The sequence below is a fragment of the Pseudonaja textilis genome, chromosome 1 (genome assembly GCF_049901715.1).
Source record: "Pseudonaja textilis isolate UNSWEBS1 chromosome 1, rPseTex1.2, whole genome shotgun sequence".
In the NCBI taxonomy this organism is placed as follows: Eukaryota; Metazoa; Chordata; class Lepidosauria; order Squamata; family Elapidae; genus Pseudonaja; species Pseudonaja textilis.
The window spans coordinates 42,626,210-42,651,406 of NC_141990.1; the positions used below are offsets into that span (position 1 = coordinate 42,626,210).

The 25,197-nt window shown below is 37.1% G+C and overlaps 1 protein-coding gene across 2 annotated transcripts in view; it reads right to left on the reverse strand.

Moving 5' to 3' along the window:
- The window catches only part of PLEKHH2 (pleckstrin homology, MyTH4 and FERM domain containing H2), a 66,590-nt gene extending 45,316 nt beyond the window's left edge, over positions 1–21,274 (reverse strand). The window contains exons 1-3 of one of the 2 annotated variants that reach the window (XM_087932491.1): positions 21,132–21,274; positions 15,127–15,256; positions 353–415 (exon numbers count right to left, since the gene is read on the reverse strand). In XM_087932491.1, coding sequence (XP_087788617.1) covers positions 353–415; positions 15,127–15,249 — 186 coding nt within the window. In that variant the 5' untranslated portion in view covers positions 15,250–15,256; positions 21,132–21,274. Of the gene's footprint in view, positions 1–352; positions 416–13,793; positions 13,854–15,126; positions 15,257–21,131 lie in introns of those variants that run through there. The other variant, XM_087932498.1, reaches the window with a different exon arrangement.
- Between the last annotated feature and the right edge of the window lie 3,923 nt (positions 21,275–25,197).

Sequence of the window (25,197 nt, forward strand, 5' to 3'; positions counted from 1 at the left end):
GGACTGTTTGCCAGGCACCCAAAATGTAATCACATGACCAGGAGGGCAGCCATTGACATTTTGAAATGGGATATTAAGTACCTTTTTGGAGTCAATTGTAACTTCTAATTGCTACTAAGTGACCAGTTATACATCACGGATTACCTGTATCTATGGCCATAAAAGCATTATAAACATGAGACATCAAGATAATTCATTGTTCATATTATTTTTTAAAAATTCCTGTGAAACTCTCCTGAAAAAGCAGTTTCTGATACTTTCTATTTGAAGATCCATCTATCTAAAGTACCTCATACTTTATACATATAGCTTCAGAACATTGCTACTACATATCTCCTTATTACAGTCATACCTGCTGAAAAGCCTTTTCTGCTTGATGATCTGCATCAATAACTTGTTTTTCAAGTTGCTGCATCTATATAAAGATATAAAAATATGAGATGCAATCTTTTGTGACAGTTCTCAGTGAAAGTATTAATAATCAGGGATAGATTTTATATGGGGTTGAAGGTTTCCAAGAGGTTAAACTACACTGCCTAAATAATCCTTAAAACAATATTATATAAAGTATTTATTACCAACATTTATGGATAGATGACAGTATACATCAAGGACCACATTAGGTCACCCAGAGAGTAGAATCCATCTAATGTTCACTGCCAAGGGGAGGCTCCTGTTAGACAGCAAGCTTAATTTTTAGGAAAGTCCCCTCTCTGTTTTGTTTATGGAAGGTTTCCAGTGGATTAGGCAATTAGTTGAATTCCTTTCAAAAAAGGCTGAGACAACTAAGCAACATACAACACTAAAACTGTCTGTTTAATTTAATAGTAGATGGGGAGAGGGAGAATTCCAGCAGAATTACATTGTGAAAACTTTTTGTCACAGTTCTGCTAAAGATCACTCCTTTGTGTTCCTCGAAGCTTTAGGAAAAAGAAGTGCTGTTGACGATGGAGGTTCTTTATAGCATTTGTGAGAAGAGATAACGTTTGAAGACAACAGTACTTACTGCACCTAGTATTTACATTCTGAAATGCTTCCATATTTTTGTCCTTAGCTCAGATTTTAACACATAGCTTTATTTGGAACCTGGAAGTCTCAGGAGGTCAATGGCACTTATTTCTGATATGCACAGAGCATGCATAGGCCTACTCGGATACCTAGAGTTTTGCTAGTATATCTTTACTAATCTACAATTTACAATTACTTGAACTGCATCAAGGGATTCTGGGTAGAATTCAGTCTTGGTGCTGACCAGTTAAGTTTTACTAAGGGACTATCTCCTCTGAATAGAACTGGAGCATATTTTATAAGCTGAGAGGGATGCTTTACATTCCCTCCTTCTGAGAGGGAAGAGTCTTAGACGCTAAAGAAAGCCTTTTCAGCCTTATCACTTTGGAACAACTTGCTTGCCCCAAGATCCAGATGGCCCACACACTGTCCTATCTTCAGGATGGCAGCAAAGACAGTTTTATTTTGATAGGCTCTCAGAGTATAGTGCTTTAGAGATAGTCTTCTTATCATTATCTGATGCCAGTTTTAAATTTTGGGATTACTTTAATTGTAGATTTCATAATTAAATCAAATACACTTAATCAAACTGTAGTTTGATTAAGTGTAAATCTCCTAATGTCAGGTAATTGAGGTAGCCTAAAATATTGCAAAAATAAATAAATTTAAGAAACTGTATTCTAAATTTTAAAGGAAAGCATTTAGGTTCATCCCCAAAACCCAGACATTGGAGTTTCCAAATATTTGCTATAGGTTACAATTTATTTGGAAAGTCTGCTGGCCTACCACAAGGCCTTAAAACAGGGTTGTGTCACTGAAGTTGGCCTGGCCCATTCAATGGCTGTGCACATTTTGTTTGTCATTTGTTTAGTTTTTATCTTAGCTGCTGAATACATTTGTATGTGGAGAGGGTAAAAGAAGATGACCTTGACAGAGCTATGCAGCAATGGTGGGATTCAATTTTTTTACTACCGGTTCTGTGGCCGTGGCTTCATGAGCGTGGCAGGGGAAGGATACTGTAAAATCTCCAGTCAGAGGTGGTGTCTGTCGTTCTCTGAACTACTCAAAATTTCTGCTACCAGTTCTCCAGAACTGGTCAGAACCTGCTGAATACCACTTCTGCTATGCAGGCTCTGTTTGCTTAGGCAGTTCACGAGATAACATTTCAAAGTAGGTCACAGAAGTACTGAACGATAAGGAGGACAAGGAGGTACATGCAGTACAATCAGACTTACAAGATTCTTTTACAGCCAATCTATATAAAAAAAGGACTTTTAGTCTTCCTGTGCAGCTGCTTTTCTGGAATCACTGAGGCTGACAGTAATATTGTTATTGTGATACCTTGTTGTATTTTAAACTGCTGTAAACTACCCAGAGTCATGAATTTGAGATAGGCAGCCATACAATATAAATGGAAATCAATCAATCAATTAATTAATTAATCTCAGAGAATCTGAGGATTATGTGATTCTCCTCCTTACATTAGAATTCCCATGGACACTGCATGATTCAGCTTTCCCACCCAAGGTTTCAATGTAATCCCGAATTTTGTTGTAGAAAAAAATTCACTCCAGTGCCTGTATTTCTGTAAGTGAAAATGAGTCATGCAGTTAAATGGCACATTTAGAGTTTAAGGTGGAGGAAAGAAAAATGTCCAAAGCAGGATCCAGCTAAAACATTGAACAAGGGGCATAGTCAGATAATAGTCCTCAACTGGTTAATAAAAGAAATCTGGGATTAAAGAGTGATTGTGTCAAGTAAATATGTTAAGTAGTTTTGCAGGAGCTCCAAAGTATGCTTTGCTTAAGTCAGCTTTCTGGTAGCCTGAATAAAATGTTTTGTGTGGACTAGAAATATACCTGAATATACCCAGATCTGTGTGTGCCCACTTCTGTAAAAACAATAAAACATACACAGTGTTCAAACTGTGTCTCTTCCCAAAAACTCTGACAAAAGTTTTATTATGGATAGTTTCCCCGTCATAGGAACTGACGAATGAGTCTGAACAGGCAAACCTAAAAATTGTTAAGGCTTCTGAGGAGATTTTGAAATAGTCTGCTGATTCCATTACAATAGCTTAATACCAACAGGTGGATGAAAGTATTTCAAGCTCAAATCCATTTGTGTTTTTTATGCTTTGTGCCTCTTCAGCTAAATGGATCAAATAAAATCATTGCTGAGTATTATTATTTAAGTCATGTAATTAACTTCCTAAGCCGAGTTATAAACAGCATCAAGATTTCCAGTTTTGGCCCACCCACCTAATAAATATAATTATTCTATATTTGTGGTCTCTGGCTTTAGCCCCTTGCACAAAGGAAAACAATAAAAGTATACCAGTAGACTGCTAAATAATGACTGCTTTTAATAAGCAGAGACAGGTATTAAATGTGCCTCCCTAAATGGAATTGTTTATATATCAGTTAGATCAGAAATACCTGATTTTGAATGGTAACTCCAATGTGGACATTATTACTAAGTCTTTCTTCACCATCTTTTTCTCATCCTCCTATATAATTACCACAGATGTTATGATTTAAGCTTCTTTTTATTAGTCTGCTTCTAATAATTTCCCAATTATATTTTCATCTTTAATCTTCTCTTGATTTATATTCTTGCTTTGTGTCTTTTTCACCAAACCAGCCACATATCATCTACTGTTTTAAACAAGATAAGCTCTTATTCCTATCATTCTCCATTACTTGTTCTTTTATGCCTATGTTTTTTCAACTGGAGAGAACACGGAGATTTACAACCTAAAACCACTTCAAAACAGGGAGAAAAGAAAATTAGATTGTGATCAGCTAACAGTCAAATGGCCAATTCACAAAGGTGGCAGACTATATGTGGCACATAAAATTCTACAACATTAAATGTGATGAAGTCATTTTTGTCTGACAGCAGTACAGAAACATAAAATTTCTTGGATTGAAACACAACAGGAAAGGTGTGATGCATTTATAATATACCTCTAGAAGAGGTATATCAGAGGAAACCATGAGTGGCTATTTCTGTTTCCTAATCAACAATTGTAGATACATTTCCTATATAAAATGATTTTAAATCTGCCCTACAGGTCTGCTGAAAGAAGCACATTACATCTTATTTTGTAAATGCTCTGCTGTTTAGGAAATAGAAGAGATGAAAGATCATTTCCAAGTGTGCTTGGAGGCTTATAAACTGTTCTCTAGTTTCCTGAAGATGGGCTATGTTTTCATTTGTTGCCTTAGGGCTACTATAGGCTGCTTAAAATCAGAAAGAATTGGGTAGTGCCTTTTAAAAACACTTCAAGTCAATAAGTATCATCACAGGCATGAAATGGCTTGCTTAGAACCCAACAAAAATAATATTTAATCTGAGAACAGACCAAGAAAAAAACCTCTAGAAGTACAGCCTCCTTCCACCTTGCCTAAAACTACCAGAGTATGTATGAAAGCAAACTTGGTGGAAAGAACTTATTCTTAAGTTTTTCTTCTGTTTGAATATTTATAGCAATAACAGTAGCACTTAGACTTATATCCTGCTTCCCAGTGCTTTACAGCCCTCTCTAAGCTGTTTACAGAGTCAACATATTGTCCCCAGCAATCTGGGTCCTTGTTTTACTGACCTCAGAAGGATGGAGGGCTGAGTCAACCTTGAGCCAGTGAGGATTGAACTCCTGGCAATGAGTTGAATTAGCCTGCAATATTGCATTCTAACCACTGGGTCTTATACCACAGCTCTTATTGAAAATATATTGTTGTCAAATGAAGAGCCAACATAGTGTTTAAGGCTTTCTTAAATATTTTATTTATCTTATCAAATATTGCAGTACAGTTAGTCTTCACCTACCAATCATAATTGGGGCTGGCAACTCCACTGAGGTCATAATTGTCATGTGATTGCACTGACTTACAACGTCAATTTGTCAATTCTGGTTGATTCATTAGGTGAATCAACCACGACTGTTAAGCACGATGTCATGTGACCATGACCTGCAACTTTCTGACAGCTTCCCCTTTCACTTTTCTTGTTGGAAGCCAGCTATGAAGTTCCCAGATGGTGATGGTGACTGTGGGATGGTACGAACATCACAAATGTGCAGGAGTTGCCAAGTTCCTGAATTATAATCATGTATCTGGGGATGCTGCAATAACAGCCATTTTCAGAAGTGGGTGTAAATCTCCTTTTTCAGTGCCATCGTAATTTCAAATAATAGCTGAATATGTGGTAAGTGAGGACTAAGGTGCTGGATTTTAGTTTAGGGTGCTAGATTAGGAGTAAGGACTAGTGGTGGGATTCATTTTTTTTTTTACTACTGGTTCTGTGGGCATGGCTTGGTGGGCATGGCAGGGAAGGATACTGTAAAATTTCCAGTCAGAGGTGGTATTTGTTGGTTATCCGAACTACTCAAAATTTCCACTACCAGTTCTCCAGAACTAGTCAGGACCTGCTGAATACCACCTCTGGTAAGGACCTCTGGTAGCCTGCTAGGTGACATTGGACAAGTCAACTGTTCTCAGCCCCAAAACAGGACTGGGTTCTATAATAAGTTGGCTGAAGAAAAAACTCCCTGCTGTACCATGCATTATTGGCTTCACCATGTAAACTAAGCAGGCATAATATAATCAAATGGAATAAATACTAAGAAATAGAAAGAGACAGTGTGTCAAAGCAAAATTTGTTAGATCTCCAAGTGCTCCAAGTGCACTAAGAATAAGTTTTGTTGAGACATAACTACGTCCATTAAACCATTTGGAATAGTTCCTAAGACTATAGGCACACCAATTTTGGTAGTGGTTAAGGCGCTGGCCTAGAAGTAGGAGAAAGTGAATTCTAGTCCCACCTTCGGCATGAAAGATAGCTAGGAGACTTTGCACCGATCACGCTCTTTCAGCCCAAATCACCTTATAGGATTATTGTTGTAGGAAAAATACAAAGGAATATTAGGTATATATGCCACTCTGAATTATTTATAAAAATAAGGTGGAATAATGAATAAAAAAACCGCAGGAAGAAATGTCAATAATGTATGCAATGATGATGACACTACTCTTATAGCTGAAAATACAAAGCATCTTTGAAGTCTAGTAATAAGAGTCAAGGAGAATAGTGAAAAAATGGAACTAAAATTAAATACAAAGAAGTTCAGACTAAAGATAACAGGTACAACAACTGGTCTTAGAATTGATAATCAAAATAACAGAGATAACTTCTGCATTTTAGGATCAACCATCAACAGTAAAGGAAAAAGAAGTTAAGAAATAGACTACAAATTATAGGAAACTGATTTTTTTTGAGCTTGTAAAAAAACATTAAACATTAATTATGTTGTAGCTTTTTAAAACCCACTGAAATAGTAATGCTTTGCATGTGCACACTTTTAATTGTTAATTTAATGATTTAAAAGTATGATATGTAATTCCATAATTTTGGTTAATAAGCAAAAATGAATTAAATTCTTTTGATAAAATGTACAAGTGAAATTTTAATAAGTTCATTTCATGTAGACATTATAATATATAAACCATGCTTTATGACAGAATGACAATCTTTAAAATATGATTACAAAATATATTACGTGATTATAAAAATACGATTATAAAAATCCAATCCAACTCAATACCATTGAAAAAGAAAAATAAGAAATCCAGCATGGTTGCACAAAGAACTCTCTGACATACTGAAAAAGAAAAAAAATGCTTGCAAAAAATGGAAAGAGGCAAAATACCAACAAATAGCCCAAACCTGCAAAGGTGAAGTCAGAAAAGCTAAGGCTCAGAACAAAGTAAGACTTGCAACAAATGTCAAAAATAATTTTTAAAAGTCTGTTTCAACACATAAAAAGAAAAAAGTCAAGGAAACAATCAGTTCACTAATGGAAAAAGATTGCAAAGAAATAGCAGATAGTACGAGAAAGCAGAACTGCTTCATTCTTTGCATCTGTCATCTGTCTATAACCAACCTACCAAAAACACGCAAGCGCCCTCCCAAGCTCAGTTCTCATCAGTAAAGGCTTTTTGCAAAAATGACCAGAGCCTAAAGGGATGCAATTCCTCGTCCCTATAGGCGTCAGCAAAGCCTTTGCTCAAGGCAAAACCACAGCAGAAATGCTGGAGAAGAGACAGCTCTGTTGATCATCGAGATCTACACAAGGTAAGTGACCCGGTTGGGCAGGATGGGGGGAAGCATGAGATATCTCAGTGGATCAGAGATACCTCATACATTTAACAACTCACGCATTTGATTAGCAAATGCTTGGGTGAAAGCAAGGAACGATCATGTTTACGTTATGTAATTCACTCCTTCCAATCATTGGATTATGAAAGTAATTGGCAGGCTTTGTTACATTCGTAACTTGAGGACCTATTCTATTCATTCCATTCCATTCAGGAGTGGGATTCAAATTTCTTAACAAGTGGTTCTGTAGGCATGGCCTAATTTGTGGGTGTGGCTAGGTGGTCATGTGACTGGGATGGGCGTAGCTAGGTGGCCATGTGACAGGCAAACCAAATATAAGTGGTCCTCGCTTAATTGTCAGTTGCTTAGCAAGTGTTCTAATTTACAACTGACCTCCCCAGAGCTACTTGATCTGTTTTTGATGTTTTGACAGTAATACACACACACACACACACACACACACACACACACACAGTTATGACCAGTTACAACATCCCACACAGTCTTCTGACGGAAGTTTTCTATGTTTTTTGCCAGTTTTCAACAATTCCTTCTAGTTTCCGGTTAAAAATGCCCATTGGCGAAAGTGGACTTGTTTAAACAACCAGTGTTTGCTTAATGACCACAAGGTTCACTTAACGACCATAGTGTTTGCCTAACCCAAGGGTTTGCAACCTTAAACAGTCAAAGAGCCATTTTTCTATTTTTTTAAAAAAGTATCTCTCTCTGTCTCTTTCTTTCTTTCTCTTTCTTTCTTTCTTTCTTTCTTTCTTTCTTTCTTTCTTTCTCTTTTCTTTCTTTTTCCCTCTCTCTTTCTCATCTCTCTCTCATCTCTTTCTCTTTCTTCCTCATCTCTTTCTCTCTCTCTCTGTTTCTCATTTCTCTTTCTATCTCTCTTCTATAACTGCTAAGGTTGGAAGCTGTTTTTTTATAATCCTATTTCTTTGCAGTTTTTTTTCACACACATTTGTGCATATGTATCCAATACTCTTTCTTCCTTTCTGCTATGTATTCAAAATGGGCAATGATTTTATATGTGTGTGTGTCTGTGTGGCATGTGTGTATGTGTATGGATATGTGTATATATTTCACTTTTAATGTGTGCCAGTATACTTACGGTAAATGAAATAAAAAGTTATCTTATCCTATCTTCCTTCTTTCTTTTCCAGCCCCATTCCGCCCCAAACCCTATTTTGTGTTGGCTTCCCAGCCAAGTACTTACCAGGTCTAATCCTGTTTAGCTTTCTAAAATTGGCCTACCAAACTAAACTGCCCAATAATTTACCTACCATCACTATCTTGCACCTGATTTCAATGTAAACAGCCAATCTGCAGTATTACTAAATTTTGCTAGGCATCTGCTGCATGTTATTATCTCTTCCTTGATAATCTAGTCCAGAGGTCCCAAACTTGGCAACTTTAAGACTTATAGACTTCAACTCCCAGAATTCTCCAGCCAGCAAAGATGGCTGAGGAATTCTGTGAATTGAAGTCCACAAGTCTTAAAGGTGCCAAGTTTGGGGACCCCTGATCTAGTCTGGAGTCACTGGCAAGAGCAGCTCAGCGTGGAGAAAAGTTGTGCATCTCCCCATATTTCTTTCTCCGTGAGTAGCCTCATCCCCTCCTCCTCATTTGTAAAGCATGCTATGTTTAAAGGTGCTGTGAGAGGCTGCTCGCAGCAAGAGGAATATGGGGAGACACACAACTTTTCTTTGTACTAAGAGGGCTACTCTCTCTCTCTCGCCTCCACTCTTGGCATGGAAAAAAGTCAGTGGGAGCAGCAGTTGAGGCGGTTGGCCACCTGTCCTGGAGCTCATCCTCACCATGCCTGCGGGGGGGGATGCAGCAGTAGCGAGGCAATAATGGTGATTCCGGCAGCATCAGGGCTTCCGGGACCAGTCCTCCCCCGCCATCCATGCGGCTGCACACGTGGTGCATCAGGGCTTCCAGGCTCTGCTCCCCGCAGCCACCGGCAGCTGTCCCAGACTCAATCAAGGGGCGCCTTGCTGACACAAACCTCTCCAAATGTTCCCTCCCATTGGAAACAGATCCCGGGCAAGCAGAGAGAAGCAGGATTCAACCTGGCTTCTTCTCTGCTTGCCTGGGAGCCGTTTCCAATGGGAGGGGGACTTGGAAGCTTTCCGCTGTGCTGGGAAACTTTCTTGCTCTCCCAGAAACAGCAGCAGGAAGGAACATGTGGAGAGGCTCGTGTAGGCTCCAGCCAGGCTAGTGGCTGCTTCTCTAACTTGCTGCTGTTGCTGGGAGAGCAAGAGTGCCTCGAATGCAACAGTGGCAGCACATTTGAAAAATAGAGCAAAGCTAGACTGGCTTTGCTCTACTTTCCCAACATGCCTGCGGGGCCGGCGCCTTGAACATGGCGGTGGCGGCACATTGGGAAAGTAGAAAAAAACCACTCTGGGCTTGCTCTACTTTCCCAATGTGCTGCTGCTGTGTTTGAGGTATTGGTCCCACACGCTCACCCCACTGATTACCGGAGCGGTGCAAGGGGCTCAATGGGGTGAGCCTGCAGCAAACCCAGAGTGTTTTGCTCTACTTTCCCAACGTGCTGCCGCTGCCATATTCGAGGCACCGGCCCTGCAGGCTCACCCCATTGACTTTTGCACCATGCAACAATCAATGGGGTGAGCCTGCAGGGCCGATGCCTCGAACGCGGCAGCGGCGCTCTACTTTCCCAATGCGTAGGCTTTGCTCTACTTTCCCAATGTGCCGCTGCCGCCATGTTTGAGGCACCAGCCCTGCAGGCACATTGGGAAAGCAGAGCAAAGCCAGAGTGGCTTTGCTCTACTTTTCAAACGCACCGTTGCTGCTGTGTTCAAGGCACCGGCCTCACAGGTCCATCCCATTGAGCCCGCTGCACCGGAGGGACCTGCCCAAGCAAGTCCGAGAGGAGCAGTGCACCAAGTCAATGGGGTGAGCCCCAGAGAGGGAAAGAGAGAGAGAGAGAACTGGTAGAATCCCACCCCTGAATTGTGCCTTGTGAGGGGCCCACCTCCAGCACCCCCCTTGTCTCTTAGCACCCCCCTGCCGCCCCCCTTGCCTCTTAGCACCCCCCTAAGGCATCCCACTGCCCCCCAGGGGGCGGTATTGCCCACTTTGGGAACCACTGGTTTAAAGTCTTATGAAATAAAATTAGTTAGAGACAGGCAGGATGTGATAGAAGTGTTGTGCACAGACTTGATCATTAGCAGTTAAAGCAGCAGAATATAGGTGGGTTCAGCTATTTCTGTTTATGGACAATGCATGTACACTATTAAACACACAAAACAGATTTCCAAAAAGCAAACGAAAATATGCCAAAGTTCAAACTATTCCAGCACACCCGCTAATTAAGCAAACATTTTTTTCTCTAAATTAGACATGTTCTTTCCTATAGTTAGCAACATAGTATAAATATGTCCATTCTCTCAATTGTTTCAACCCCTGCCTTACAACAGATGCCTTTCTTCTGCTATTTTGAGTCTTCTCCTTTAAAAGACAGAAATATCATTTTAACCCACCACTTTTCCAGTTTTCATGTGGTGAACAAGTGATATTGTTCTCCTTCAATGCCAAATTGTTCTCAATGAGAAAAGATAATCTGATGCTGATTAAAATAAGCTGCAAGAAAAATATGAAGAGTAAGTTTGAAGGAGAAGGAATGCTGATATGTTTCTTTTTGATTGCATCCATATTTGTTATTTAGATCATAAGTCATCAAAGTAAATGTTATTCTAAAACTATTAAACAAACTTATACAAAAATCAACTGAGAAATAAACTTGACATATCCAACCCAGCTGATACACATTAATATTATTGGCAGTTTAAAAACAAAGTCCATGAAAGTTACATATGCAAGCTATTTTCATCCCTGAATACTGTTGTTGTTAAAAAAATTATTTCCCAAGGCTATTCCTTTCTGCTGTGTTTTCTCATTTATCTTAATTCATACAAGCATTATACAATGCAAAACAAAAGAATAATCTAATCTTTAGCTTTACAAAATCCATTCCATTCCAATATACTAACAGAAATTACGGCTTCTTCTGTAGGTTTATGGTAACCTAGCAATGAGGATATGGCCAGTAATATATGGGTAGTGTTTATTTAATGGCTATTATTTTGACTGACAACTTGGTTATTAAGCAAAGTGATTGCTAAGTGAAATTGTGACTGCACTTTTTAAATCTTACATCAGCTTTCCTTTGCTTTATAGACCTGTGAAGGTCATAAATGCAAGGATTGGTTGTAGATTTACTTTTTCATCACCACTGTAACTATGAACAGGGAAGTCACTAAATGAGAGCCACCTGCATATTGGATAGGTGCAAGAGGCTATAGAATGTATGCCTTTCTGATGATGCCACCATTTAAAACTAGAAGCATTGCTAGTGATTATTAACTTTCTATACATTTATTCTACTATTAATTCTCTTCCGGGAACATCTAAAATCCTATTTAACTTTGTACAGTATATAACTTGTCCGCGACCAACTTCTTGAGCATTCCTTCATGGGTTGCTTTTTTACATTTGAACACTAAAGAACTTTGCATGCTTGTTATCCGTTCTGAGGTTTAGCACTGGTAAGCTATCTATGCCTCTGATATTTTGGAGCCAAATTCCCCAATCCCTTGACTCTACCCATTCTATATTTGGTTGATGAAAGCTGAAAATTTGAAACACCTAGGCTAGCTAAACCCAAATTATTATTTACTCATATAAGCAATACTACATAAAAGATGATGCTGCCATTTAGTGTTATATGTAGTTGAAGTATTGTAAAAATATTTATTATTAAAATGTACAGCTGATGTATATTTCTATTGTTAAGTGCTAAATGTCATTTCTGACATGTCCTTAAGCAGAATACTTTCTTTTTATCTGTAACACTTTGGATGAAACTCAACATTAATAAAATGAAGCAATTTGAACTCCATGAACAATCTCAACAAGTTATAGTAAAACCATTTTCTAAATTCTACCCTGAATTTTCCCATTTAAAAAGTCATAACTTCTGCTTATATATTTAATAAATCTTTTCCTTTGCATTTTATTTTGTAAAGTATGTTCTGATATGACAAAATGGGGTGGGGGCGGGATCCAGTTGCCATGACCTACTATTAATTTATATTTCTTTGTCTCTTCCTGTTTCCTGCTCCCACATTCTCATGGCCACAATGGTGTACTATTAAATACCACACGTCAAAACTATGAAACATAATAGTTTGCTAAGTGGAAAAGGAGAGAAGGGAGTGCTTGTGACATAAGACATTCACTTAAGTTTTTACACCTCTCCAGATGATCAGATGTTCATATTCCATTCCTGACAATTTAGGAAAACATATGTATTAAACTGCTTAATAAGAATAACCTGGATGGCATAAACATAAATATATCAATAAATAAATGGAGAATATTACCTTTTTTTTGAAAGAAAACAAAGTTGTTGTGCAAAAATTAGATTGCAAATGACAAAAAAGGCAACAGAGATAAATTGTAAGAATTTTGTTTCAATGTGTATGTTTATTTTGAGGAAACTCTAATGTTTTTATGTCTGTTTGTCCTGAACTAAGAAAATAATAATATTCTAAAGCCATCAGTGTCTGATTTAGATTTGATTAAATGTAAAGTGATTCCCCTAGATGCATTTTTACAGCCTTAATCAGCTTATTCAGTTTAATGAGTAGCCAACGGAAGGCTTATTTTCTCAATACTTTTTAAAAAAATGAATTTAATCTATATGTGGGCAGATCATGAGTTTCCTTTGGTCTTGTAATAAATATTTTTGAAATTATATGGAAGCTTTATTACTTTCTTTGTAATCTTTTGCTGGTTTTCTATGGCCCATTGTTATAGCAGCAATTCTCCCCAATAATCCCATCAGATGGGAACAGTATAGACCACCACTGTAGTTCAAATGACTACATCCAACTTTCTATGGAACAGGATATATTGAACAAAACCTAATGAACAACCATACTGTTCCTGAATAAGTAAACTATTTGAAACTTTTTATTGTTTCAAAAGAATATTGCAAATTGACACTGCCCACTTATCTCAATTCTGTAGCACCACCCCTACAACTAATTCAGATAACAGATAATCAGAGTTGGAAGGGATCTTATAGGTCATCTAGTCCAACCCCCTGCCCAAGTGGGAGACCCTGCACCATTTCTGACAAATGGCAGTCCAATCTCTTCTTGAAGGTCTCAAGTGATGGCACTGCCACAACTTCCAAGAGCAAGCTGTTCCATTGGTTGATTGTTCTCACTGTCAGAAAGTTTCTCCTTATTTCCAATTCAATTGATGATTACCTCAGGTGAAAAAAATCTTGCTGATCCTCTGGTAGTCTCTGTATTGCTTTCATTGGAGGATAGAGCTCTGTTAACATATATGTCCTTCCTCCTAAACAAGGATGCTGTCTCAAGGTATGGATACTATGCTATCACCAACTTTGAATAACATTCGAAGTTAATTCAGCAAATTTCTGTACGTAGAATACAGATGTGGTACATCTTCTTTTTCTCCTTCCACATCTAATCATTCGATGCTTGACCTGCAGCTCTCTTCCTTCCTTTCCTCCCTTTTTTCTTAATGTATATGTTTATTCACAAGAATAACCTTACCTCATTTCATCTTAGAACCTAGTCTTGCAGCAATACATATTTTCCAGGCATGTTTCTCAAGACAGTTATTCCAAATTCATGTCCTTTATAAAAAGTTGGTTTAAAGTAAATGTAGTGATTATTTGCAAACATATAACATATAGTTTAAGTGTGCCCAGTCAGGGAAACTAGTTAGATATATATGTAATAATCCAATCCAATTCTAGCTATACTGAAAATGTAGGCATACCAGTTATGCCAGAATGTGCTCTGAATTTTTATGTGCATCTTCTTAAAAAGTCTTTACCCATACTGATGTTCTCTGTTCTTGCTATATATGCAACTGATGAGTCAGATTTATCATTTGCATATATTTCATCTCCATAATATCCAGATTCCAAGAAAGGAAAAATAGTGCAGGTACTACAAAAGGGCAATGAATCATCAATCTCTTTGCTTTCAAGATTACTGACTCACTACCCATATGTCCAGACTCCTTGATTTAATAAACAATGTATGTAACTTCTATAAAACATGTATTCCAATTAATATTTGGTTATTCTAAAGGGCACAGGGGGAGCATGTTCAAACATTATTCTTTAGTGAAGAAGGCAATCTATTTCCTTCCAATAATGATTATTTTGAAATAAGGAAAAGATATATTTTTATATTGAGGATTACCTTGGATTCTTTTATCTACCTTTACATGTACTTTATGTATAAATGTATGGGGACATATAAATATTGCTGGGGAATATTATTTCCCCCCAGATTTTAAGTGTTGCATGGTTGCCGACTTTCATCTTGAGACTAAACAACATTTATCTGGGGTTGGCTGGGCAAAACGTAACTAAGCAGGGATGAACTATCACAGGGGTAGAGAAACTTGGCTTTTTTATCACTTATGGACTTCAACTCCCAGAATTCCTGAGTGAGCCATAAAAGGTTCTCTATCCCTGACCTACTGGTTTTTCAGTTGTGGGGGAAATCAATTTTTGACTTGAATGGGACTGTTTAATATACAAATGTAGGGCATATGTTTCCCTACCCCTGAATTATCACATAGGTTTTCTGGGCATGTATGGGTATTTTGAAAATAATGTTGGTTGAGTACCTTCTGAGTGGTTGTGGCAGCTCATAATTCTGAAGAATAGATCTAGAAAAATATTTTTAGACACATGTATATTTTCCTACAATGGTTAAAAGCATACATACATGTCTAGTGATCACTATTGCCAGATTAAGCTAATTAATCAAAATGTATCTATTTAAGCAAATGTAATTAGTCAATAGGTATCTATTAAGCAATCCATGTTGCTGAACTATACATCATACTGGACTTTCTAAGACTTACCTTCTCTGCAAGCAGTTCTCTAATTTTGCTGGCTTGAAGGCGAAACTTCATTAATTGAGATTCCATAACCATGCATCTTTCCTTCCAGTTTATTATTCTTTCTGGCTCTAGGAAGTCTGCCATATTTAGGCTTTGAAAAAAAAGGAAATATTCAATAAGATTTTAACTGTTAATATACAAACATTTACATGTATTGTACAAATTAAAAGTATTTTAATTGTCAAATAAGTATCTTTTGACTACTTCAATTAATTACTTTAGCATAAGATTATGTCTTCATGCATACTACAAAGGATGAGCACAATATTTGCAAAATTGTACATTCATGATATCAATAAAAAATTAATCCCAATACTGATTGTAAAATGCCAAGTTTACATGAACTCATTTATATTGCCATAATATAGCAATTCATGGATGAAGATTAATTATACACCATACTGTTTACATGAAAATCATCTTTCCCTTTTTTGAGTTAAGAAATCTGTTATAGGAACAACTCATAGAAAATCTCAGTGACTCATAAGAAGTTAAGAAATAAGTTAAAAAATATGAGGTAGCAGTCATATGCACTTAATGGGTTCAAGATAAATGGGCTTTTTAAACTAGAAATGTATAAAATTATTCGATAGCATTATGCTTCTGGTTCAACTAATAATTTTTTTCCAAACGCATTTCTATTTTATCTGGAAATTCACACAATATATGGGATTCTCCTGGGGCGGCTTTGGGGGATGGGAGTGGGAGGCCTTGTGCTGTCTTGGTTCACTTCCTTCCTCTGCGGCTGCTCTCAGTCAGTGTTGATAGAAGGGGAGAGATCCAACCCTCGCCCACTGCTTTACAGGGTTCCGCAGGGCTCTGTACTCTCTGTGCTCCTGTTCAACATTTATATGAAGCCGCTGGGTGAGATCATCCATCACCATGGACTGAGGTATCACCAATATGCTGATGATACTCAGCTGTATGTCTCGGCCCATGGTGAGTTAAGTGATGCTGTATCCTCCCTCTTGCAATGCCTGGAGGCTGTTAGGGGCTGGATGGGGAGCAACGGGTTGAAACTAAACCCTTGCAAGACTGAATGGGTTTGGGTTTGGGGTTCATTGGTTCAGAGAGAATTACCACCTTTATTCTTGGATGGGGTGGCATTACCACAAACAGACTCTGTGCATAACCTAGGAGTTTTCCTGGACTCACAACTCCTGTTAGAACAGCAGGTAGCAGTTGTGGCCAGGAGGGCCTTTGCGTAACTGCAGGTTGTGCACCAATTACGCCCTTTCCTGGATCAGTGGTTCCTACTCACAGTCACTTATGCCCTGGTCACTTCCCATCTTGATTATTGCAACGCGCCAGTGGTGGGATTCTAATGTTGTTACTATCAGTTCTGTGGGCGTGGCAGGGGAAGTATACTGTAAAATCTCCAGTCAGAGGTGGTACTTGCCGGTTCTCCAAACTACTCAAAATTTCCACTACAAGTTCTCCAGAACTGGTCAGAACCTGCTGAATACTATCTCTGCAACACGCTCTACATGGGGCTGCCCTTGAAGAGCATCCGGAAGTTCCAGTTGGTGCAAAATGCAACAGTCCACATGGTTTTATGCAGACCCTGGTGCACATGTGTCACCTCTCCTGGAGGAGCTGCATTGGTTTGCTTCTGATTTACTTCTGAGTGCAATTCAAGGTGCTAGTTATCTCCTTTAAAGTCCTTCATGGCTTGGGTCTGGGTTATCTAAGGAAACTTCTCTTGCCAGTCACATCCACCCGACCCATTAGAGCGAGGAGTCAGGGAATGTTGTGGTTCCTACCCCTGATAGAGATATGCCTGGTGGGACCCAGAAGAAGGGCCTTTTCCATGGTGGCTCTGTCTCTCTGGAACATCATTCCCCCAGATATTAGAATGCCCCCCTCACTAATACTCTTCCGAAAGGCCCTGAAGTCCTGGTTTTGCCAGCGGGCCTGGGGAACCTAGAGAGGGATGTAGCCCATCAGGTGGCTAGTGTGATCTGCTGTTGTTGGGGAGGGGGGTGGGAGTTGCTTTTTGTTTTCCCAAATTTTGTTCTATTGTACTTTACTAATTTATTTGAATCTTTTTGTTAGTTTTAATTGTTTCTATTTTTTGTTTTAAATATGGTTTTACATTGTGTAAGCCACCTCAAGTTGCCATGGGCGAATAGGCAGCAATATAAATTAAATCAATTAAATAAATAAATATTAAAACACATTTTATATAATTTAAAACAAGGCATAGAAGCTAAAATCTATAAGCTATTTTAATTTATGAAATATAATTTTATCATATATTAAAATAGCTTATAGATTTTAGCTTCTATGCTAACTTTTAATATTTTATATAATTTTATATATTTATATTTTATAATTAATGTTAATACATTTAAATATGTAAAGATATTACAATTGTATATTAAATCAAATAATTGACCACAAATAATATAGCAAAATCTTTCTGAAATGTTATAGTCCATGATGATTAAAAATAAAATCAAAACTTATTTTGTTGATACAACTTAAAGATGATCAATTCTCTCCTCTCAATTTTTGTTGTTTTTCTTTTAAATAATTACTTGTTTTTATTATTTTTAGAATGTAATATATAACAAAATTACCAGTGACTTTTGGTTTCTGTGTAGATCACAGCTATTGTACTGGTCATATAACATTCTGATTTCCACTATTGTAAAGGGTTTTTTTAGTTATAATTCCTAAAAATTATTTGCTTTACATTTTTTCAGAAAGCAAAGGGCTACGGAAATATTTGCTGGCACAATACATGCTGTTTACATTTGTGGAATGAATGATCTTATTTATGAGTCAATGACTTCCCGTCTCTTATTTGATTCCTCAAGGGAAAAATAAATGAGTTCATCACTTTGGCTTGCTTGTGTTCTGAATCAGCATTATGAATCTACACACATTTTCCCTCCTGTGCCTTTTTTGTTTCTTTCATTTTAAAATATAACGTAACAGTACAATCCCATTGAGGCTTATTGAATTTATCTCGAATTAAACTTGTATCTTTGCTTAGAATGCACAATTGTATGCTTAGATTTATTAATACCCCACAGGGTATTAAATTTCAGAAGTTTGATAAAATCCGTTGTTTTTACATGTAAATAAAGTTCCTTTCCATTTGATAGATAGGAGTTTAACTGTTTTCATTTAAACAGATTAATTCCCATACTTTTAACATCATGATACAGGATCTAATGTTTCACTGTTGAATATATTAACTGATATAAGGCACTTATGAAATAATAAATTCAAAATATCAGTGAAATTAACAGTGTCTTTTCAGATAGTTTACACTGTACACTGAAGTGAATAAAAACTTATTCTTTTTAAATTGCAAGAAACACCCACAAAGTTCAGGGAGGTTAGGTTTTGCCCAAAATACTTTCCCAACACATAAAGTAAACAAGCATATAAAGGAAGGACTTTGTTTCTTTTCTCTATAGCCAATTATTCCCCTCTTTTACAGTATTTGATACAAAAAGAAATTGCTTCTTTAAAATGATGTGTTAGCTGCAGATTTAGTTGTTACTTTTAAAAACTGGAAAGATTTTAATTTTCAACCAGTACTACAAGAAGGTAAGGCGAAGTTACCAACAGAGGGAAATGTTGAAAGGCGCACTACAGCCACCATAATAGAACATCTGCAGGTCTGAATAATTTACTTGAACTTGGAAAATTCAGATCTAAAGCAAGGTTTACATTGTATGGTAAGACAAAGCCATACAAAACAAACAAATCAAAATGTCCTACACATTATGGTTTAACACCCTATAAACCCAGACATTACCTCCCACATTAATTTGGTTTATAGGTTTAATATCTGGATATTATAGAGGTAAAGGAAAGAATGATTTAAGTTAATTTTAATTGTTGGATGAAGTACAAAATGTAATAAATCAGTAAAGAAAATATATCCATAGAAACATTTCTGGTATAAAAAATATTGGTTATTGTATTTCCTTTACAGCAAATAAGGTTTATGTATCATAATATGTTGTAATGTATTGAATAAAGTTAGTTTGCCTACAGTTGTTCTGTGAAATTGGTAGCTTCTAAAATTTGATAAATAAATAAAATTACCTGGGTTCATACATTATATTAATGAATGTTGTAAATGTAAACCATTCCTTTTTATCCAGAATGGATAGTTTCATATATCATACAAAGCCAATAGCAAACAAATGATATAATTGTTTAGCACTACCGAACATAAACCCAACCATTGTCTCATAGAAAGGCTGGCAATTAAGCTGCAATATAATTACTGATTGGTGGCTATTATCTAGTTCCATTATTTGTGTAATTATGTATTATTTATTGGAACACATTTAAACAACACTGCAGACACTTTTAGAGACATTAGGCTTATGGTATTAAGATTGTCATGGTTCCTCCATCATCAAAATATATACTATTACTATTACTATTTTTATTTCAATACTTTTATCCATCAAGATGCTGGCAAGATATGTTAGTTTATAAATTTGTATTGAAACCTTCTCATTCTACTACTGTACACTCATTACAAAGGCCTATTTCAGAGAATGATCGTTCTGGAACACGCTGTTCATTTTCTATAGTGAGCTTCTTTAAAACATTTTGCAGTTCAAGGCTTTTCCACTTATCACAAGGGAAAAGATTACTGACCATATTTCCAGCTCAAAAACAATTTAGCATTCTGGGAGCCTGGCCAGAATGAAGAGCAAAAGAATTTCAAAGTGGTTTTCAGGATATGGAGCAAGAGTGGATAGGCTTCAAGGGCAAGAGGCTTTTTTTAAAAAAAGAGAAAAAAGAAAAATTACCCCCAGTTATTCACAGTCAGGTATATTGAGAACTATGGATTCTTAGCTCAGGGATTTATTTTGTGTACCAGTTCTGAATGGAGCTCATAGTTTCTTAGTAAATTCCAGTCCTGGCTATTCTTGTTATATTTCTGTAAGACAATGTAGGGCAAGGAGGAAGAATGTAATATTGTTGATACTATTGTTAAAAGTCTGATGTCAGAAAACTTTCCTGATTTAGCATTACCATTCAATCCAGTTCAATTCAATTCATGCAATTCAGTTGTTGCTATTGTTGCTATTATTATTTAGCTTCTGTCCATTCCTGTTAAGTAGATATTCCCATGTATGCTACATTTCCCTTGACTCTTCTGTTTGTAGGATAGTGACAGAGAAAAGAAACCCACTTGCAATTCAAAAAGTATAAAACTCCAGAATAGCACTTTTTCTAACACTGGGTCTAAACCCAAACTCGGCCTCAGAAGAATTTAGTGCTCCCAAGGTGGTGAGGAATGATAACTGAACATACACAGAGTGCCTTTTCCTCAGGACAGCTAGTCCTCATGTGTTTGGTTCCTGTAATGTAAAAACATCATTTCGTGGAACTTAGATGTGAACCCAACACCTCATGGCATCAAATTTAAGATGTTGATTTCCCTTTCATTCAGTTACAGGCACCTTGCAGAATTTATAACCATACCAAATATGTGTAACTTGACACAAAAGTAAATCCTACCCATAATGTGTTTTTTTTTAAATGTCTTTTTTCTTCTCAGACGTCTATTAACAAGTTTTGATTAAAAAGAAATGTAGGGAGAAAAACACTCATATATCTGATGATTTCTCATCCCTTCAGATACAGTATTCTACTTAGTGGAAGCCCTGGGGTAGAAGTCAATTTGTGAGTGACTCAAAAACACGGTGTGACTAACAGTATTAACAACTTTGGACATCTCTGGGATTACAATTGCTTCCCATCCTTCCTCAACTAATTCCCCCCCCCCATTTTTTTTTTTTGCTGAGCCAAAGAAGGAAAAGGGAAAAGAAGAGGCAGTTCTGGGGGAAAGACGGCTCCTGCTTTCCCTGCTCTTATGGCTCGTCTCAGCTCGTTCAGTGTCTCTCCCCGAAGAGAAAAAAAGGGGGGGCATTATCCGTCCCGCACACTCCCCCCCACCCCACCCCAAACTTAAGGCACACCTGCGGACGTCGTCATAAAGTTTCCGGCTCTTCAATGACTCCACTGATAGGCCCGCGCCCCTCTCCCCAAGATCTCAGCGCCTCTCCCGGGCAGCCCGCTCTGCGCTAAAGGCTTCGGCGGCACCATCGCCTCGCTCGGCAGGACAGGCGGCGAGGGGCCCGGGCTGAGCGACAGTTCCCTTGGCCATTCAAACAACCGCTTAGGCGGGACTTGCGGTCCACTCCGGCCTCTCCTCAGTGGGGGTGGCGTTTAGGCTTGCAGGCTCAGTGTGTATGTTATATTTGGGGAGGGGTGTGTGTGTGGGGGGGGGGGGGTGTTGCATTCATCGTCCAGAGAAGCGAGTGAAATCAAGTTATGGGGCAAGAATAACATCGGGCCTCCCTGTATGTTGAAATCGTAGAGGCAGAATTGGATGTCCCTGGCTGAAAAGCGCTGTGTTCTGCAAATTCAGCCAGCTTAAAAAGCCCATTGCAGGAGGTATCAAATTAAACCTAAGGTCTGTCCTTGGTCTTCATTTCCGAAAGAGCAAAAGCTTTCAAGTTTTCAGAAATCTCAGCTCATGCATGGGAACTAGAGGAGTGCCAATCATAGATTGTTCAGCAAGCTGCCAGGGCGGTATACAATTAAACTATATAGGATGCGCATAGAATAAAGAACAAATAACATTGATCAATACAGACACTCCAAACAAATGTAAAACAATTAATTATAACCATCAAAACCAGTTATTAACAACTGATAGAATACCTGAAAAACTGAAAAGTCTCATTTGCTAGAAACATACCAACATGTTAAATTGGAGACTGTGCTACCAGTAAAACACCTCCAATAGAACAGAATATTTGTAGCGCAGGATTGCGTGGTGGAGTCCTTGATACTCCCTGAGTTTGGTTGTTTGCAGACATTTCATTACCCAACTAGATAACATCATCAGTGCAACTTACAGTGTAATACACAGGGAACAAACCTATATTCACTTGATAGGTAATGAAATGTCTGCAAAACAACCACAACAACACAACACCCCCCCAAAAACTCCTAGAACACCAAGGACTCCACAATAAAACACCTGCTTAACAAAGGTGGCATGGTTGGGCAGATTGGGAACGTGAGAAAGGAAACTATCTAGATACAGAGGCTGGTCTTCATCAAAATGTTACTGCTCAGGTAAGGCCCCTTCTGCACAAAAGAGATCCCTAGTATTCTGTGTTGCTTATATGGGGCTACAGAGACTCCCCTCCTGTCATCTTGCCTCTTTGGACACTACAGGCCACTCCTTCCCAGTTTTTCTCAGGAGCAGCCAAGTGGCCAATCCCCCCCCCCCAAAAAAAAACCTCTCTTCTTTTGCACACTTTAATTGGTTTTCTCAGGAGAGAGAGTACCACCTAATTCAATGAAGCAATGAAGTACCTTACTGGGGGCACTAACGTGGTAGTATAAATTATGTGCCAAGGATTTTAGAGCGGAGTGTGATATTTGTGTGGAAGTGTTTACTCTGAGAAGTCCTAAGCGGGGATATCTGTAAAAAGCTGAGCTTTTGGGCAAAATATATGCATTATTCTGTTCATACACAATTGCATATTTTTCCTTTGATCTTGAGACGCAACCCACTGAGGAAGAATTATTTTGGTAAGATATCATGAATTGTCCCTACCACCCACTAGGATACAACACCCCCTTGCCAAACCCTGATAATTCCTTTGCATACTTGCCCTGTTTTAAAATCTTGCATATTTGTACCTGTTCCAATACTGGCTGTGATTACGTTGTCTAATTTAATCATGGCTTGCTGAATAAGACAACAGTAGTTAGATTTACATATTGTACTAAACCATGAATCAGTGTTCAGAATAGACTTCCCTTGCCAGCTGGCAGGACTCAAGATATTCTGTTATACATCTTCTCAGGCAGACTTCCTCAAATCTTTGTGAGAATTGTTTACTTAGCATGTAGCAAAAGCCTTTTACAATCTCTCTTTTTTAAAGTGTTATTTTATCTCTTGGAAGACTAGTCTGATTCTCCACATAGGAAGTGGGGATGGGCTGATTCTGCTAGCTATATATCTTGAGCTTATAAGGCTATGATGTGACACTACAGCATTCATTTCATTTATTCTTATTTTTCTCATTTTAACTTGTGAGAAAGTTACCCTGCTTGTTCCGTTAACCAAAGTTAGCATGTTCTATGAATATAATTGATAATAGACAATTCTGTAAGTCCCTTGTGAATGTTGTTATGAGACAGAAAGCAGTGTTTATACATAACAGACTAAATTACGTTTTGTACTGCCACCTTCTATAATCCAATTGTAAAATGTATATACAATGAACAAATTATCTTCCACTTTAACTTCCACGTTGCAAGCATTTATCTATGCAATAAATAGTGTGAAAGGCTCAAATGGATTGTGCGGATGTCTGAAGGTAAGTTTTAAAATTGAATATACATTTGTTGCTATTGTGATTAAATAAATACCATAGGCTTGGGGAATTCAAAAGAGCTTTTAGGGCATTTTTTCCACAAATAACATTTTATTGTATCTTTTCATATTTATGTCACATTGGATAATTGTTCATGAAGGACAGAATGAAGAAGAAAAACCTGAATACATGATTCCCAATTATGCCTTTAAACTGCTCGGCAAAATCAATTTAAGCAAATAATTAAATATTTAAAATATTTATCTTGTTTTTCAGTAGATTTTCAGGGAAAGCAATGAAAAAGTCAAGATGGCAGCCACTCATGAGACCAAAGCTGATTATCATGTACATTTATTTATCATGCAGTAAAGTAACATTGATATATTATCTGAACATAATGGGGGTGAAGGAGATATTTCTGCAGTACAATTGTTGTTTATTTTTCTTTATTTAAAAAAGCTATAGAAAGTGAAAAATTAAAATTCTACAGAATCACAAAGGATGACATTTTTATTGTGTCATTTGTTTAGAATGATTTTTGTATCACCCTATCGAAAGATTTTGAGTGGTGCACAATAAAACATGAGTATAAAAGTACAATTATAATACCTCATAATTAAAACATTAATGGAAACACACAGATGAAAAATGATCATCCAAGAATTGCAACTGGATATCAAAAGGATTTTTTCTCAAAAAATGTATTCAGTTGCTTCCTGAACATTTGAAGTGCCATAGAAATCTATTGCCCCATATCTGCCACTTATTTATACTAAGAATTTATTGATAGAATGCTTGTTAGATATAATGACATATTAAAATTTATTACACAAATTAATAGAATGTGGAACAATTGTTCTCAACTTGTCTTCTCATAATGTATTTTGGATATTTGACAAAAAAGTAAATAAATGACACCTACACAAAAACTCAAAAGGAACTATCAATTTGGCAGCTTAATTGCTTAATACAGTACTTTGGCGCCACACAGTGGAGAAATCCCAAAATTATAAATTATCAAAAATATTTATTTCTTGCAAGTTTTTTGCAAAGTGTTTTCCCTACTTTGAAAAAGTGAGTATCTCAATGGGTTTCAATACATATTAAAAATGAAATAAAGAGCCTCTGAAACACATAATAAAATGAATAATCTTACAAAATGCACCTAGTTTTGTTTAAATGTTATTATAATGCTCTATTTTAAATCAGAAACCAGAATGCTATTTTAGGAGTTGAATTGTAAAATTATCCTGGAAAAATGTATAAACATTTATTATTTTTGTCTATGTAATATGTAATAAAACATAAAATGAATGTTTTGAATTAGAATGTTGAAAAGATTGTTTTTCTCCCACACCATTTTTTTAGTTTTCTTAAATCCTACCTTTGTAGGATTGTTTTTATAAACAACTCAAGGCAGCAAACATACCAAACATTCTAATTTCCCCATAAACACAATGAGTTGGGCTGAAAGAGAGTAACTGATTCAAAGTCTTTTATGCCTAAGGCAGGACCAGAATAAGACAATAATACAAACTACTACTGTGACATTTGAATAACGGTAAATAAGGAATAGTTGACATAGGCATTTGAAGAGTTATGTGGCTTGGTTCTGCTCCATTTTAGCAATATTTCTTGCATCTTC